Source organism: Malaclemys terrapin, chromosome 2 (genome assembly GCF_027887155.1).
Source record: "Malaclemys terrapin pileata isolate rMalTer1 chromosome 2, rMalTer1.hap1, whole genome shotgun sequence".
Taxonomy (NCBI): Eukaryota; Metazoa; Chordata; order Testudines; family Emydidae; genus Malaclemys; species Malaclemys terrapin.
The window spans coordinates 91267727-91286254 of record NC_071506.1 but is presented as its reverse complement, the minus strand read 5'-3'; the positions used below and the strand labels follow the sequence as shown (position 1 = coordinate 91286254).

The window sequence follows — 18528 nt, the reverse complement described above, 5'->3', positions numbered from 1 at the left end:
ATTCAAGTTCCCTGTTGGTTGTTTTGTACATGTGAATGAGAGAGGCTGGATGGATGAAGAAGGGGTAAAGCTATGGCTTGATAATGTATGGAGCAGGCGACCAGGTGGACTTATTAAAAAATGTAGTCTACTGGTGTGGGATATGTTCAGGGCTCATTTAACTCCCAGCACCAAGCAAATGCTTGCAAGACTAAACACAGATGCGGCAGTTATTCCTGCAGGATTGACATCGTTGGTACAGCCACTGGATGTGTGCCTAAACAAGCCATTTAAAGATCGCATTCAAGAACAGTGGAATGAATGGATGGTTAGCGTCGAAAAGTCATTCACAAAAGGAGGAAACATGCGTGCTCCACAGTTGGATGTTTTGTGCAAGTTTGTCATAAAAGCCTGGAATGATATTGATGCAGAAACAGTAATCAAGTCTTTCAAGAAGTGTGGCATATCAAATTCATTAGATGGTATGGAGGACGACTACTTGTGGCAAGATGAAGAGGAAGCCGAAGCTGAGACCACACCATCTGATACGGAATTCGATCCATACGATGACTGCCTTACAAATGTATCACAAGATGTCATTGATGTACTTATGATATCAGATGACGAACAGGAGGATTTTGAAGGCTTTTAAAGGGAAACTGTCACGCCAGCAAAACCTGTAAAAATACCGTAGCTTGCGGTTATGATGGGCGTTGTTAACTCGCCAGGGACTTGCCCGGCACTTGCTCTCTCTCTCTTGTTTGTTATCTTCCTCCTATCATCATCAGTTCCAGTTTGGTTGACAGCTTAGAAAACAAACAGCATGGCAGCTCCCATGGGTTTATTGTCTTATCCTTCCTTTCAACTTTAGAGTGAATTAGGAAAAGTTTAATCCACTTGCACTGTTTTATGTTTACATGTTTGATGACAAACAGCCTTATGTTTATAAGTGACAGTTTTCCTGCTAAGTACCTGCATGTCATAAGCATTTGAATTAAAATTACCATATTGAAATCAAATCTGATGTTTTTTTAATTTTTGGTGTGCGTTGGAAGAGGGGCAGTCTTATACGGCGAGTATATCCCAAACTCTATATTTTAACTGGAAAAGTTGGGGGTCGTCTTATACGCCCAGTCGTCTTATACGCCGGAAAATACGGTACATATAAAGCAGTAGAATAAGCATTTTCAGTGTGAGGAAAATAAATTGTGAAGATAATTTAACAGCACACTTTTCAGAATATTAAATACATGAGCATTAAGATGATTTGGGTGCCACTAGGAAATAGCTGCAAAACTTTTCAGTTTCTTGTGTAGCTTTAGTTGCTAACTGGTTTAGTATGATACGTTTTTATTCTTCTAATCCGTGAAAGTGTCCTCAGATTTTAAAGTCACATTGAAGAAGTTGCAAATTAATCTTTTGAAATAGAATTATTATGGACATTCTTATTTAGAAAAATCAACTTTTTTTCTTGTTTGCTTTCCCTAGGAACTATAACCAGCTCTCATCAGTCATCAAAATGCAAAGGAATTTAATACAGACTGTATTTCAGCTGGCACATCGGACATGTTTGGTACCACATCGCACTGGTTTCCTTCAACACTTAAAAGGGAAACCAGTCTTGCCTCAGACTGGATGCAAAGTGGTTTTGGCATTGGGCCCTGAAAAACAGTGTCTCCATGCATCTGCTGCACTCTGTCTCTCAAAGGAAGGAAAGTCATTGGGTGTATTTTCATCCCAACCAGAAGGCACTCACCACAAAGAACAAAAGGAAGAAAACCCTTTGAAACCAGCTAGTGATATACCCCAGGAGACGCCTGTAGAATCAAGTTCTTTAGAGCCTGATCCATTACAAGACAAATCCATTAGTCTCTTTCAGAGGTTCAAGAGAACTTTTAAACAGTATGGAAAAGTAATGATTCCACTGCATCTGTTGACTTCCAGTGTATGGTTTGGATCCTTCTACTATGCAGCCATGAAGTAAGTTACTGATTTGTAACAAGGTCATTATTGCTATTAATCTGAGACAAATATATACAAGAACATCTGCAATGTAGATCTTATTACGTGTCACAAATTACCCAACTTACTCCATCAGCAAAAGGAGTTTCTATGTCTTACTAAAGCCCAAGATTGTTAATGAAAGGGAATAGACCTCATATCAATGTGTTGTTTATGTACTATTTAACTTCCTACAGTCTGTCTATACCAAATACTTTATCTTCCTTTGGAAGGAATGTAATTGTCACCAAAATAAAACAAAACAATGCATACATCATAGGCGCCAGCTTCCTGCGGGCCCAGGGGGTGCTCATCCACCCCAGGTCCTCCTCCCCCTGCCCCACCCCTTCTCCCAAGTCCCCACCCCCACCCTGCCTCTTCCCGCTCAGTTCCGCCCCCTCCTCTGAGAGTTCCCCATCCCCGCTCCTCCTCCTTCCTCCCAGCACCTCCTGCCTGCCACGAAACAGCTGATTGTGTCGGGCGGGAGGCGCTGGGAGGGAGGGGGAGGAGTTGATCAGTGGGACACCCAGCGGGTGGGAGGCGTGGGGGGGGGGGGAGGGGAGCACCAGCCCTGGAGCACCCACTGAATTGGCACCTATGGTACGCATTACCTTACAATGGCATCTGTTTCCAGTCTCTGCTGTGTGGCAAAGATGGTGGCTTGTTCTCCCCTCTCTGAAACAATAGTAAAGGGAAATCCGCTGTAGGCCTGACCCCTCGCCCTTCTGGTTTTCCTCCCCTATGTGGTAGAAGAAACTAAGGAGAGCTTTCTACTATAGGCCAAACCTTCTTTTGAATTTAAATTTATGTTTGTGTGGGGTGAAATTTGAACGATACAGAGTTTGTAGGTAAAAAATATATATACCATATTTGCTTTTCAGGCTGTCTCAACCATAGAGTGTGCCAGGTACCTACCTTCTCACTTCTTTAAGTTGAAGGGGGTAGGAGGTGGAAGAGGCAGGAGAAAAGGTGGTAGCAAGGTGTTTTCTTGTCTTTGGTATCTGCTCCCTTCCAACGTCGTTTGGCAGCTGCTTGCTTTGTCCACTGCTTGCAGGAAGAGCAGCCCCTTGGAGCTAGCTGGTGGGGGATTGAAACCAGGGTGGACCAGCAGCTCCCCTAAGTTCCCTGTGCAACAGTCGCCCAGCAGGCTATCAATTACTGGCAGTTCAGCTATCCCTTTCCCCACTGCCATGTGCTGCGTCTGCCCTCTGCCTTGGAGCTGCTTCCGGGAGCCTCCTGCTTGCTGTGCGGAGGGGAGGGGGGCTAATGTCAGGGTGTCTTCCCCCCTGCTCCTGCACCCCACTTACCCCATCTCCATGGGGGTGGTGACGACTGGACAAGATTCAGGACGAGGGAGCTTCCTTGGGAGCAGCTGCTGTCTCAACTTGCTAATCTACTTAACAAGGCAGTTTACTTTGAGTGGGGTCAGCGTACTTAAAGGGGCAATGCGCATCTCTCTCTCTCTCTCTCTCTCTCACACAGGGTTTGTGTCTCTGTCTGCCATGCTGTCTCACCTCCCTCCATTCGTGCTGCCTTGTAGAGTCTGAGGCTAAATTAACAATGGGTTAATCCTTGAAGACTCAGCCAAAAGCTAGTTCATCATTTAGCACCAAGGCATTCCCTGGGAAATATCCCACCCTCTGACTTCACCACCTCAACCAAGCTTCACAATCATCATGGCTGTGTACAGTATTAAATTGTTTGTTTAAAATGTATAGTGGGGGGGGGGGAATATAGATATCTTTTTTTGTCTGGTGGTGAAAATTTCCCTGGGAACCTAACCCCCCATATTTACATTAATTCTTATGGGGAAATTGGGTTCGCTTAACACTGTTTCGCTAAAAGTTGCATTTTCAGGAGCATAACTACAACGTTAAGCGAGGAGTTACTGTAGTTCCCTCCCACCCCCCATCTTTGAGTTCAGAAGGTTTTTGTGAGAGGGACACAAAGCCTTTGAAGAATTCCTTGTTCTTCTACTATCTTTATCTTTAATCCTCTAGAAGGTACTGGGAACCAAAACTTCCAGTTTAGTGGTCTAGGTTAGGCCCATTAGTAGAAACTCTCTGAAGAAAATGTGTCATTTGCTCCTATTCCTCCCAAAAAACTAGTTTGATCACTGAGATTAGTTGTCATCTCTCTCCCCATGCTTCTCCAAAACAGTGTGGTGGATGAAAATGTATTGTATTGTGATGCTTTGTTTCTGGGGTTTTATTTAAACTAATCCTTGTCTTTTTTTGGACCTCACAAAAGCGCTGGGAGTGTCAGGTGTGCATGGAGTGCGCAGCACTTACTAATATACTCAAGTCCTTATTTGCAATGCCCATGCCATTTCAGGTCTGAACATCATTTGGATAGGCTGCCAGACATACACACTTGTTTGAATATGAACTCTGGATACCATCAATCATCCTGCTTTCTCTTTTTTTTCTTGTTAGTATTTGTACATCTGGTAATAAAACTAATGTATCAACGCTCCACCACGTCTACTCTCGTCTAGCCTCGCTAGATCTCGTGAAATTGCTGTAGACTTAAAACAGTGTGTTTCTGTTTTGGAAACTCACCTTGATTAGAATAAGCAATATTCATGTCAGCTACAAGATCAGTTTAGATTAGAGGGAGGTTTTATTAATCTGTGACTTTTGTTGAATTGGAGTAAATGTTTATCTCTGGACTGTGCATGTTGCATATTTAATAATAGAAGACATGAAACAATGATAGTTTATGGCTGGAAGGATGGGCCTTTGACATCAGAATGCATTATGACACAAGTGTTTGTTTTAGTTACTCTAACCAGCTGGCATAATTGCCCTTTCTAGGTGCTATAGATCCAAATGTCATTCTAAATTTAGCCCATCTCAGAGTAATAAAGATCCCAAGCTATTAAAACATTTTGCTTTGGATGGATCTAAGGTTGATGCTCACATCCAGACATTTTAGACTGAGTAAAGTTTAGCTAGTTTGTCTGAGTCTTTAGTTAGCAGTTAAAACATACTTTTGACAAATGGACACAAATGAAAACATTTAATTAGGAACTAGTGAGAAGCAGAGCCTCAATATATCATACTAGAAAAGCAGCACCGTCTTGAGGCGAAAAGTAAGTTGGATCATGAATAATAGTTATATAAGGCTAAATTATTCAAGTCTGAAATTATTTATCAACACATTTTAAAGGGGCAGTGTTAGCATATTTAGGGCCATCGCAGTTTTCTAATCTGAGTCTTCTAATACTTAGTAGTTAACATTTTAATGTTTAACGCTATAAAAGGGCACTTTCTTTTCTAGAGCAACAGTTCGGTAACACACTATTTCCAATACTGTATTTATTCCTGCTGATACTGATAATGCACAGAATAAGGACTAAAACACTAAAATAGTTTAGAGAAGTTGAAAATTACGTTGACTATGATAGCATACTACTTATAGGGCACCCTGTACAGGTAATCTTAGGGCTTTCAGTGACACTGGCAAAACTAAATGTTAGAACAATATTTCTAAATATCAGAGAATCCATTTCTTGTATAACTAATTGCATATACTCCCATTGGCCGGGAACAGTGAACTGCAGCCACTGGGAAGCCATGCCTGAGGATGGTCAACATCAGCAAAATGTCTCGTGGCCTGCAATCAGATTACCCTGATGAGCTGCATGCAGACCACAGGTTGCCCACCACTGGTTTAACGCATCTTGAGGGGAAATGTGAGGGACTGGAACCTGGATACCTCATTATGAGGGTAGGCTGCAAATTAATCTTAAACAAGTATATTGTGTTCTCTGTCTCCATCTCTTAGGGCTTGTCTTCGCTATGGTGGTAAGTCGACCTAAATTACACTACTCCAGCTATGTGAATAACATAGTTGGAGTCAACGTAGCTTAGGTCGACTTACCCCAGTGTGTCTTCACTGCATTGCATCGATGGGAGATGCTTTCTGATTGACTTCCCTTACTCTTATCGGACATCTGGAGTACCCGGGTCGACCAGAGAGCGCTCTGCTGTCAATTTAGCGGGTCTTCACTAGACCTGCTAAATTGATCCCTGCTGCAGTGAAGACCAGCCCTTAGAGTGAAGCTGGTCCTCAGTTCTCACATGAACTGAGTCTTCACAGTTTAGATCAATATGACTTTCTTTGCACCAGTGTATCTACTTACCTCCAAATATACTAAATAGGGACAGACACAGTTTGATTAAGTAGTAGCTCAAACCATCAGGTACAATTTATTACTTTCATTTCCTAAAATAATGTAAAAATCTTGTTTGTTTACATGTAATACAAACATACCAGAAAATGTGTTTAAAAACAAGTATGTTGCTTAAAGTAAGAAATACTGTGCTGAATGTTTTAAGGATCCTCTCAAACATAATCCTGTTTTTATGTATAACTCTTTTTCTTTGATAGAGGAGTGAATGTCGTTCCTTTCCTAGAGTTCATTGGGGTTCCAGAAAGCATTGTAAGCATTCTGAAAAACTCTCAGAGTGGATATGCGCTAACTGCATATGCAATGTATAAGGTAGGTACCATTATAGTTAATTGGTTCTGACATTGCCCAGTGATCTAAACAATTCTCTTAGATCAGAAAGAATTGGCCCTGTTCTCCCTCTTAATAGTTTAGACATTTTTAAATGAATGTTTTAAACCTAAATATTCACATTACTCAAGTTAAAAGGGTCAGAGTGCTTTTAAGACCTTTGCATCACTATAAAATATTCCTAAACTGTTTTGTTTTGTCGAATGGCTGTTTGGCATGCCATAGAAGTGGTGACAATCCTGTGTAATACCTCTGTTTTCCCCTTTCGTAACTCTCAGAGCTAGAGAGTGACAGTTTAAATGCTTTGAGTTCTTCAGGTGACAGTGCAATTTTTTTTTCCTATTGAATTTTTTAGTTTAGTACTTATGCTTTCATTACTGACTTAGTTGGGATTTCATTGTCCAATTGTCCTAATACAGTACTTAAAGATCAGATTTTTGGTTATTTTTTTCTGGGTTTAGATCTGCATAATTTGTTTGTACGGTGCTTTGAACATGTAAAGCATTGTACAAGAGCTAAGTATTAACATCTTTATTTACAATACATTGTCCTTTTGTTGTGCACATATCTGATTGTTTTAATGCATTTTACTAGTTATGTAGCTAACTTTTGTCCTAAGTAAAGGGATGATGAAGTAAAGGCACAGACACTTGCCAGTTTAAACAGTTTAGTATATTGATGCCTATAGGTAGTCAATGAATGTATGCATTTAAAATATAAAGATTTTATAATAAACACAACCTATTCTTGGATTGGTATATAGTGCATATGTGTACTATTTTCAGGAGATTTGGCCATGCCAAGTATATGTACATTTCTTGCTTGAAGTCCAATCCTGCTCCGATTGAAATAGAGGAAAGTAGGATCAAGCCTGATGTAAATTTAAGGGCCACATTTTCAGAAATACCCATCTCCTATCTAGGTTCCTAAATGCAGATGACATTCCCAAAACAGTGAGAGCTGCTGGCTCTATTTTCTTCTGAAAATCTGGCCCTGTACTTACTCCGAGTGACTTATTGTTTAACATCAGGTGGTGTCTTGAGGCCAACCACATCCAGGCCCCATTTTGCTAGTCACTTGTGCAGACATATTTTAAAAATAATTCCTGCGCCCAAAGAATTAATAATCTAAAATTGTGTGCTAGTAATCTTTTTCTCAGGGTCTTTGCTTTTTGGAAAAGAATATTAATTTGACCAACTTTATCCCTTTTCTTTACATTTCCTGCCTCCTCTGTAGATGCTCACGTTGTGGGGTAACTGCCAACTTCTCCCAGTATTCTTCAGTTTGGATATTGGGATAACATTTCCCTGTAAAGTAAATACCCTTTTTAACAAGAGGGTTTCATTTAACCATTAGCAGAGGTTAGGTGTCCTAGAATCCCAGAAAATAGTATAGAATGTATAAGTATTAAATGAATTTTCTAAACAATTTTTATAAACAGTTGCCACTGTTTTGATAATTCTATTCAGTAAGCAGGAGTCCCTTTTTAATTCTACATAATCAGGGGCCTGGTTTGATGCAGCCTAGGACTGAATCTGCTTTGTTGCTAGAAAACAGTAGAAAATACATTTTAAGTTCAATACTAACGTATCTTTGCTATCGTAAACTTTATGAAAAATAAATTGGCATTTAATCTTACATCACCTTTTACATTTCTGGTTTTTGGTGTTTTCTTGTAATGAAACAGATTCTTTCAGTGTTACTTTGCATGCTGGGTTATCAAATCATCCTGGTGGCTGCTTACCATTTGCTTCCTTTTATTTTTGTTTTGTTTAAATAGTATTTAAAATATTTTTAAGAACTTGCTCTTTTGTTACTGGGTGCAGTGACTGTCAATAACAAGACAAATTATGACTTCTTAGGTTTTCTGTTTGGGCTTATCTGTCTTATTCCATGCCAGTGTCTAGCCTGTAGTAAAAGTGACTGGCCTTCAAGTCTTATAGCATTGTTTAGTATTTTCCAACAAGGAGCAATTAAGCAAAGTGAGATTATTTTAAAGTAAGAGACAGATGCAGAGAGTATTTATAAGTAGCTAAAGAGCTGCCAAACCTTCAGCCCTCACTGAATTAGGAATTAGTATTTGTCCTCCCACTTTTATTTCATGATGATTTGTCATTATATGGAGATCAGAGCTGGGAATAAAGATTTGGGTAAGAGAAGAAAAGGAGCAATAAAGGATGAGAGATTAGACAGCACTATCCAGAGGGTTCATTTAGACCTTGTTTTCACTCAAGCTTTGTCTACACTTTCACTTTTGTCAGTAAAACTTTTCTGTCCGAGGTGTGAAAAAACACACCTTTGACCGACGGAAGTTTCACCAACAAAGCAGTGCTATGTCGGCTGGAGATGCTCTTCCATCAACATAGCTACTGCCGCTTGTTAGGGGTGGTTTAATTATGCCAGTGGGAGAGTGGCTACATGGGAGACCTTACAGTGGTGTATTTGCAGTGGTACAGCTGTGCCGCTGTAAGGTCTGTAGTGTAGATGTAGACTAGGAAAAAGGGTATTAATGTGGTAAAATCCTGCTGTGGACAAGGCCATTTGTGCTTTTCACACGTTAGCTGATCGAGAGGTTAGTGAGAACTACTTGTCCACAGCAGGATTTTACTGCGTGTTCGCTAACACATGGTAAAATGGCCACCTTTTTTTCCCTAATGTGGATACTCCCTTAGCCACTGCACAAATCCAGTCTGCATTTCTTTAATGTATATAGTTTTTAAACTTCTCATTCTTTCAGTTGTCACTTCCTCCCCCCCCCCCAATAAAAAAAGTCACACTTTTCTCGATCTGCATGATCAAAATAATGTATTACACTAGTACATACTATTTAAAAAATGAACCTACAAACCTTCTGGTTTTATGCACGAGGACAAGATCACCTTGTTACCTGCATGGGAGACCTTTAAGTCCTAACTGAGGAAGTAGTATTGGTTCTTTAGTATATGTAATTCAGGCAAAATGCTTATGCCATGGTGCATATTGGTATGTAGTAAAGAGGCACTGTGCTTTTGGAGGAGATGGAAAATGGAATTCCTGATCACTTGCGGTCAGCAAAGATCCTGTGGCACTTTGCATTTAAAAAAAAGTTAGTTTAGGGGCAAATTTGTTGTGATAAACAGCTGCTGCATTTCATCCCACAAGTGATACATCTCAGGGGTGCATGAAGTTATGCCTAGTTGGCATCTCTCTTCAAACCTGTAATACTCGGGATACTTCAAATGAAAGTGTGTGTATGTGTGAGAGAGAGAGAGAGAGCTTTTCTGAAGAATTCACTTCAGAATAGATTAATTTATTTCCTTATAACTTGGAGCTCCTTTTTTTAAAAGTTGGAGTTGGCCAATATAAGCTTTTTACAAAAATGGAGAGATTTTCTAAAGACTATCATAGCCCATTTACACATAATTTTGATACTTTTTTGGTTTCCTTTAAGATAGCAACTCCTGCCAGATACACTGTAACTTTAGGAGGAACATCCATTACTGTCAAGTATCTTCGTAAGCATGGCTACATGTCCACACCCCCTCCGGTAAAGGAATACCTGCAGGATAGAATGGAAGAAACAAAAGAGCGTCTCTCAGGGAAGATGGAGGAAACAAAGGATAGACTAACCGAGAAGATGGAGGAAACAAAGGATAGACTAACCGAGAAGATGGAGGAAACAAAGGATAGACTAACCGAGAAGATGGAGGAAACAAAGGATAGACTAACAGAGAAAATACAAGAAACCAAAGATAAAGTTTCATTTAAAAAAAGAAAAGAATAAGAAAATGCTCAGCTGAGGTTGTTCAAAAAATTATGCAATTTAACCCTTTGAAGCATCTGGATATGGACTTTCTGCTGAGCTTTCATTTGGCTGGTTGGAGAATATCAGTGTTCTAAGGATTAAAGATTTCTGTAAATTCTTTAATGCTAAGGTTCTTTTTAAAAGAAAAAAATCTGTCTTATGAAAGAGAAAATGAATCTAGGATTAAAAATTCATATGTGCAATGGCAACAGTGTGGTCAGTTTTTTTGTAAGTCAAGATGCTTCTCTAAGATCTACAATATTATTCTGGCTGTCAGCTGGGAACCACCATTGTGTCAGACTGGTTCCTCCATTCCGTGGGAATCCAAATTTCTTTTTCAGAGAAAGGACATCATCTCTTTTTCAGTCATTATAATACAGCACTGATCTCTCTCTAACCACTGCTAGCTCAACTCTGAGGCAAACCGTTAGCACTGGTGCTGCAAGTGAAGGAATTAATGGGCCAGACCCTTAGCTAGTGTAAAATGCCATAGCTACACTGACTTCAGTTGGGTTTCAACAGCTTACACAAGTTGGGGATCTGGATCTTTGTTTTAAAAAAGTGTCTTGAAACTTTCAAAAGCCTTTCAACTGAAAATTATAGTAAGATGAGTTAATTACAGTAGCCATGTATTCATTTATACTTTTGTTTTTATATAAAGTTGAATTACAATTGAGAATATTATAGCATTGAATAAAATGTACTGACTGTAACTGCCTATGGACTAAAGCATAACTGGTTCATTTTCATCCAGAATTATGCTGTAATTTACTGAAGGTGTTCCGCTTTGTACTAGCTTGCAATAATAAAATATAAATTAAAGGGAGATAAGTCTGCACCTACTGATGGCATATAGTGATAATTTTTAAAAATATAGTGGTGGGCCCAAATGTTGCTCACTTACATGAGAATTTTCACTGATGTCGATAGGACTGATAACACACAATAAGCAGGAATCCTATCAGACACTTAAAACAAGTTTCCCCCACACACTCTTCTGGTTTTAGATTAACCTAAAAATGTTAATTGGAGTAAAGGTTTATGCACTGTTGCTGAACACTATACAAGGTCTGTTACTGAAACTGTATACCATCTGACTACCAAGGCACCATCGTTTCGTGACTCATTTGGCCAAAATCTATATAGAAGCAGGAGAGGAGAGTGAATTTTTTCTGTTTGGTGTGGGCTTCCCCATTATTTCTATAACAAGTATCATTTTGCAGCAAGAAGATGGCCTCCACTACTTGTTTCACAAAGGTTTATTTTAGGGGGAGAAGAAGAGAGTAATGTTGGGGGATTGACGGGGGGGTCAAGAAGCGAAGAGCAGCTCTAGTTTAATCCAATGTCCGCTCTCTTTTGCCTTGTTTTATGGTTTTGGTCAAATAAGAGTTCTGGCTGATTGAAATCATGACGGCACTGTTTACAAACACATTCAGCCACCATTCAGTGTCTGCTTAGAGTATCGTTAAACCTTCTTTTGCCAGGGCAAGGCAAAATGGGGTAGGCAGGTTTCCCTAGAATAACCGTGGGGGCAGTAACTCTATTTATGACAACATTATTTGGTAGGAACAGTGTCCCAGCCTGTCCATGAAGGTAGCCTCCCAACTGGCAGAAAACCCAGGCATCATGAACTTTTTCAGTACAGGCCACATTGGCATCCATAAATGAACCTCTGTGTTCCACAAGGGCCTGCATAACAATGGAGTAGGGCCCTTTGTAGTTATGTCCTCTTTGAAGAGGGCAAACTGTGGCCACATGAGTCCCATCAGTGGCCCCAGCACAGCTCGGAACTCTATTCTCAAAACCAGCAATTGCGTCAGGGATACTGCTTTTGTCCACCACCAGTGGGTAAATCAGGTACCTGATTGGGACAAGTATCAGAGGGGTAACTGTATTAGTCTGAATCTGTAAAAAGCAACAGAGGGTCCTGTGGCACCTTTAAGACTAACAAAAGTACTGGGAGCATAAGCTTTCGTGGGTAAGAACCTCACTTCTTCAGATGCAAGAAGTACATAATTAAAGTACATAATTATGACCAGCAATTATGCTGTTCAAAGAGCCAATTTAATTTTTAATAAAAATGAAGCGTGGCCATAGCACTTCACATCTTTGGGGGCATAGTATATGCCTCACACAACTCCTGGGAGGTAGATACTATTTGGTTACTGTATTGTCACCTTTATATAGCTGGTGAAACTGAAGCAGAGATTAAGGGTTTCATCCTCCACTCTTAATGGGTGCTTTGCCATTGACTTCAACTGGGGCAAAATCAAGCCCTAATGGTATGTGTACACTGCACTGTAAACCCAAAGTCTGTGGGACTTAAGGCCACAGGCTTGATGTTTGTAAGCCTGGCCTTTAGTGTCCATACTGCGTACTTGCATCTGAAGAAGTGAGGTTCTTACCCACGAAAGCTTATGCTCCCAATACTTCTGTTAGTCTTAAAGGTGCCACAGGACCCTCTGTTGCTTTTTACTGATTGAGACAGAAACCTCTGCCACCACTTTATCCACAGTTGATTTTTCAAACACCAGACTGGTTAGCAGTGACCTTGTACCAGTCTGGGGTAACACATTTCCTGAGGGTTATAGCAATCCGCTTCTGGAGTGGCATGTTAGGGCTCATGCATTTGCTGATGCTGGAAGCTAAGGGTAAGTGGCTCACAAAGCTCCAGGAATGTAGCTTTCGTCATCAAAAGTTATGAAGCCATTTTTGGTCATCCCATGTCTGTATGACTATGTGAGCTCACCAGTCTGCTTATGGCCCTGCTCCAGAAGGAGCAGTCTACATAAGGGCCACCAGTAGCTATCCCCTGAGCAGCATCAGGCAGTTGGAATCTGCCATCCCTGTATCATGATCCCCTTCATCCAACAGGTGCCTTCAGTAGGTCAGAAAACGCTGCTGAAATGTCCACCAGTGCTTTATGGAGGCACTGCCTGTTCCCTGAAACAGGTGTGAAAGCCCAAGCCAAACAAGTTCTTCAAATGGTTTTTGCTCCATGTTGCTGGCTTTGGGGTCTGGAAATGTGCAGACCCAAAAGATGACTTGGCAGCGTGTGTTGGTGGGCTGTGACAACTTCCAGCAAAGTGCCACTGGCTAGATCAGGGGTGGCCAACCTGTGGCTTGGGAGCCACATGCCTCTTCAGAAGTTAATATGCAGCTCCTTGGATAGGCACGGACTCTGGGACTGGAGCTACAGGGACCAACTTTCCAATGTGCCAGGGGGTGCTCACTGCTCTGCCACAGGCTCTGCCCCTTCTGGCCCCCTCTCCTGAGCTGGCCGTGCCCTCGCGCCTAACCCTTACCTCCCAGAGCTTCCTGCATGCCATGAACCAGCTGATCGGGAGGTGCGGGGAGGCACTGATTGGCGGGGCTGCTAGCATGGGGGTGGGCGGGATTGCTGAGGTATACCATGGCTCTTTGGCAATGTACCTTGGTAAATTATGGCGCCTTTTCAGGCTCAGGTTAGCCATCCTGGCCTAGGCAGTCAAGTTTTCCCACAATGCACCACGAATATGACTAGCACAGCTGCAGCTGGGGAGGGTGCTAGGAAGCCTGGGTAGGCTGGCTTGACTCAGCTCTGCATAGTGTAGACAGGTGAATGTGGGAGTGAGAGCTGGGTTCAGAACTTCTAAACATAGGGTCAGTACACAGTATGGACACTAAAGGCCAGGCTTACAAACATCAAGCCTGTGGCCTTAAGTCCCACAGACTTTGGGTTTACATTGCAGTGTACACATACCATTAGGGCTTGATTTTGCCCCAGTTGAAGTCAATGGCAAAGCACCCATTAAGAGTGGAGGATGAAACCCTTAATCTCTGCTTCAGTTTCACCAACTATATAAAGGTGACAATACAGTAACCAAATAGTATCTACCTCCCAGGGGTTGTGTGAGGCATATACTGTGCCCCCAAAGATGTGAAGTGCTATGGCCACGCTTCATTTTATTAAAAATTAAATTGGCTCTTTGAACAGCATAATTGCTGGTCATAATTATGTACTTTAAAAAAAAACTGCATTCCAGCTTTCCTCCCACTCAATCATTTAAAAAAACAGACTCAGCAACGGTATAACACAATCATTGTGATGCACATTAACTGGATTAAGAACTGGTTAACTGACAGATCTCAAAATTAGTCATCAGTAAGGCAGCACCAGTGACTGACTGTTTCTGGTGGGAATACAACCAGGTTTGGTAGTTGGCCTGCCAGTGGTAGTCAGTGATCTGGAAGTAAATATAAAATCACTGCTGCTAAAAGTTCTGGATGACACAAAGACGTGTAAATAATGATGAGGAGAGGGCATGCAGACGGAGCCATCTAGAGCATGGGGTAAGCTAGGCACATTCAACCAATGTTGTTTTTTTACAAAACGCCAAATGCAAAGTTTAGGAATATGTAATGCAGACCATACCTATGGATGGTGGGGGCAGAGACTATCGTGGAAAGTGGTGACTGGATCTAGGGGGTCATACTAGACAAGCAATAATGGGCGCACCCAGGATTATGCTGTGGCAAACAGGCCTAATGAAATCCATGAATGGATATGTAGAGGAGTCATGACCAGGTGTAGGAAAGTGATTTTTACCTTCCTATATGGTGTTAGATGCTAGATTACTTTTTAAAAAAAAAAGATGGAAAAATTGGCGTGGGGGGCATCGCATCAGTTGACCTGTTTGCTACAAAAGATAACAAGAACTGTTGGTCTCAGTTTTGCTCTGCAAGTGGCTTCAATGCTGATTGACCAATGCCTTTCTATTGAAATGGCAATAAGGCCTACTGTATACCTTTCCCCTAATTTCATTGATCCTGCAACTCATCTTCACAGTAAGCAGGATCACACCAAGATGATTCTAATACCTGGGCTTGGTCAAAGCTATTCAGAATTTTGTAGCCTCTCAGTGGAATTTCTACAACCTCGTGCAGCTCTGCTCTCACAGCATCATGAGACGGTCCTACAGCCAGACCCCAACAGCCTATGCTAATCAACTAGGGCCACCTTTAGCTTAAGTGGAAGCATTTTTTTACTTTGTTCAAGGGACTCAGCCTATGAGAGCGAGTAGCAAGGACGTTTTGGAACAGGTCCAGTGTCTGAAATCGTCTGGCTTGTTCTTAAGTTCCTTGAAGGGTCACCTGGCATCCATTTCTGCCATTCACCCCCTTGTTCAAGATAGAACAGTGTTTCTCAAGGGATCTACTCACCTGTATCCACCTGCAAAAACATCAGTTCCACTTTGGGAGCTTAATAGTGTTACCTACTTTCATGGGCAATCCAGTTGAACTTTTTGCCTACTTGCTCCTGGTGATATATTTTCTCAGATGAAGACCTTTCCTATTGCCATCACATCTTGGGGTTTTTTTAGGACAAGATAGCTTTGGGGCCTCACCCAAAGTTTTTAAATAAGTGGTGTCAGGCTTCCACTTCAAGCAGACAATGTCCCCAGCCATGTTCTTTCTGAAAGTGCAGGCTTGTCAGCAAGAAGAGTGTTTACCTACCTTGGATGTAAGAAGGGCATTGCCCGTCCATGTTAAGTCATTTAGCCAGACTCCTTGACTTTTATGTGGGTAGGCTGAAGGGCCAGGCAGGCTCTAGATCATTGATTCTCAATCATTTACCATTGTGGGCCGCATATGCAGCTCTCTGTGTTATGTGGGCGCATCCATGCAACACATATACTACCTGTATGGTCCTGAGGATGTCACATGGGCCGCAGCTGTGTTCTGATTGGGCCGCAAGCAGCCCACAGATTGAGAACCACTGCTCCAGATGGATGATATCCTGTATTACCACTGCTTATGGTTTAGCCAATACACCTCCTCTGCCATGTCTTTCTGCACCCTTGAAGAGAGCTCAAGCAATGTATATAGCTTACCTATCCTGTACATTTGCAGGGCTGCTACTTAGTCCTCCATAATGCAGTGGCATAATGCTGAATGAATGGAACAGCTTCAAGGGAAGGATGCAAACTTTGGCAAGGTCATATTTCAGTCACTGTTTAAATAGCCTCCAAGTCCCATTGCCTACAATGCTGCTTGTGACTCACCTGAATGCAATATACATCTGCAGCCATTCGAAGAAGAAGGAACAGTTACTTAACTGGTGTCTGCATCCACACGTTAAGAATAACCCACCCTCCATATCTGCATTGGTGTTGTAGGCCACTTTGGTGTGAAGGACCAGAGGTTGAGGGTGGGAGGGAGCAGAAGCAGGGTAGTGCTACCCTTATAGACCTTTGGGAGGGGCCACAAGGCGATGCACAGTGTGTGCACTGCCCTGACGGGTACTGACGGGTACTGCAGCAGAAACTGTTTCTGGCTCAGGCGCGCACACACACACACACACACACACACACCTCTGAGTGGAATACACATCTGCACCTCCAGCTTAAAGAACAACAGTTACAATGCAGGTACGTGACCATTTTATACTCCCCTCCTCCCGCCCCCAAAGGCCAACTGACACACCTGCAAGCAAGACCAGGTAGACACATTAACACAAGTATGGCTTTGCAGTGTAAATGCTCACACCCGGATTAGGCTAACCCAGGTGCCAAACACCTGAATTACCTCTGCAGGGAAGAGCTACTACTCTAAAGCTTCTAATGTGAGAGTCCAGCGGTGCTCAGCATTTCAGAAACACAGGCCATTTATTGAGATGTCTAACTCAAAGCAACTACGCCTGACATAGTGGCTTAAATAGACATAACAAATCTTGGGAAAGGAAGAGTGCCAATGGCTCTTAAGCAAAAAAATGCAAACAATAGTTGCAGTAAAATGTTATGGAGGCCCTGAAGGAAAAACAAATTGTAATTACTGGATCCAGATTACAGATAATACTTATAAGTCATTAACCATACCTGGTGAAAGGTTAAGTAAAATATTGGTACAGATGGTCTTTTTTGTTGTGTTCATATTTTCTTTGGCTTCCAACGATTGCAACGATAATGCCGATGTTTCTCCGTTTTGTGTTCTCCGCCTTCTTCCCCTCCCCCGCATTTCATTTTCATTTATTTCACTAGCTCAGTGCAGCTGCTGTAGCTGTTGTTGCTTATTTTATACCCAAATTAACTTCCTTTCTTCTCAAATGGGCATTGATTTAATCTCCCTACTATTGAAACCTGAAAGTGAACATGTGGACCATATTATTTGGGCTACAGAACTGATGCTGTATTTTACATTTTTTGTGCTCTTTTCTTTGGCCAGAGGCGCATGAGCTGTTCTATTTAAATCACTTTAAATCATCTGTACCTGTCTTCTTTCAGACACCTACTGTAAAAATAAAAATGTTATAAATGCAGTTTTAGTGGTGTTTCATTATTATTGGCAATATTAAGAACTGGTGCTTGAAAGATGAGCTATATTTACAACTAGTACAAACAGGAAACAGACTCACATTTACAGACACCTAGCAGCTGCCTCATTAGCTTAGTATCCCCAAAACATATAACTGATTTCCAGTTTTAGCAGCTTGTTTAGTGTGTTGGTGTCATTAGGCATAACCATAGGTAACTCGGGAGGGTGGAAGACCACGAGTGTCGATGAAGCCTTCCTGCACTAGGCCTAAATGAACCAAAGTCCTTCCATGTTTAAACTCTAATCAACCTCAAAAGCCAGATGCAGAAATTAGAATGTGTAACAGCCAGTTATCAGGTGCAGCACTGCTCATACCGGTGCCAAGCGGTAATAATGAGGCCTGCATACTTCTGGCTGAAAGGCAAAATAACAAATCAAAGGAAAGGGACAAGATAATAATTCAAGGAGAAGTTACTAGCAAGCTGGACTTATAGCCGCCAAGATGATTTAATTGCTTATATGTAATTGCTTGCTACTTGCTTAATGTAAACTATTATAGGGGGAGGAGGGAGAGAAGGAAAAAGCTTAGCTGCTATAAAAAGAGAAAAGCTGCTTATGATGGTGTGCTTGATTTGAGACGTGCCAGTCTCCTTGCACCGCTTTGAGATCTCAAATAAACTTTGATTGCTTCTCCACCCTGGTGTGTTCATTGGCGCGAAGCACACCGGGCAACGAACCCCGCTGTTGCTTTCCTCGGGCACTCTGTGCCGGCAACAGTCTTGGCGTCCCTGGGTAGGCTCGAGGCTGAAATTTAGCCTTGCCTGGACCCCTCTTGGAAGTCGATGGATTGCGGCGACGACTGACGCCCAGCGCGCACCGGTGACTTCATCGGGGGCCTCGGCGGAGACGCAGTTTGGTCAACCCCAGAGGGCACAATGCGCTCGTA

General features: G+C 41.9%; 1 protein-coding gene across 4 annotated transcripts in view; it reads left to right on the top strand.

Moving 5' to 3' along the window:
• The window catches only part of FAM210A (family with sequence similarity 210 member A), a 28319-nt gene extending 17192 nt beyond the window's left edge, over positions 1 to 11127 (top strand). For all 4 annotated transcript variants that reach the window (XM_054019276.1, XM_054019277.1, XM_054019275.1 and 1 more), the window contains 3 exons: positions 1468 to 1959; positions 6376 to 6487; positions 9936 to 11127. In XM_054019276.1, coding sequence (XP_053875251.1) covers positions 1499 to 1959; positions 6376 to 6487; positions 9936 to 10268 — 906 coding nt within the window. In that variant the 5' untranslated portion in view covers positions 1468 to 1498 and the 3' untranslated portion in view covers positions 10269 to 11127. The remainder of the gene's footprint in view (positions 1 to 1467; positions 1960 to 6375; positions 6488 to 9935) is intronic.
• Positions 11128 to 18528: the final 7401 nt, after the last annotated feature.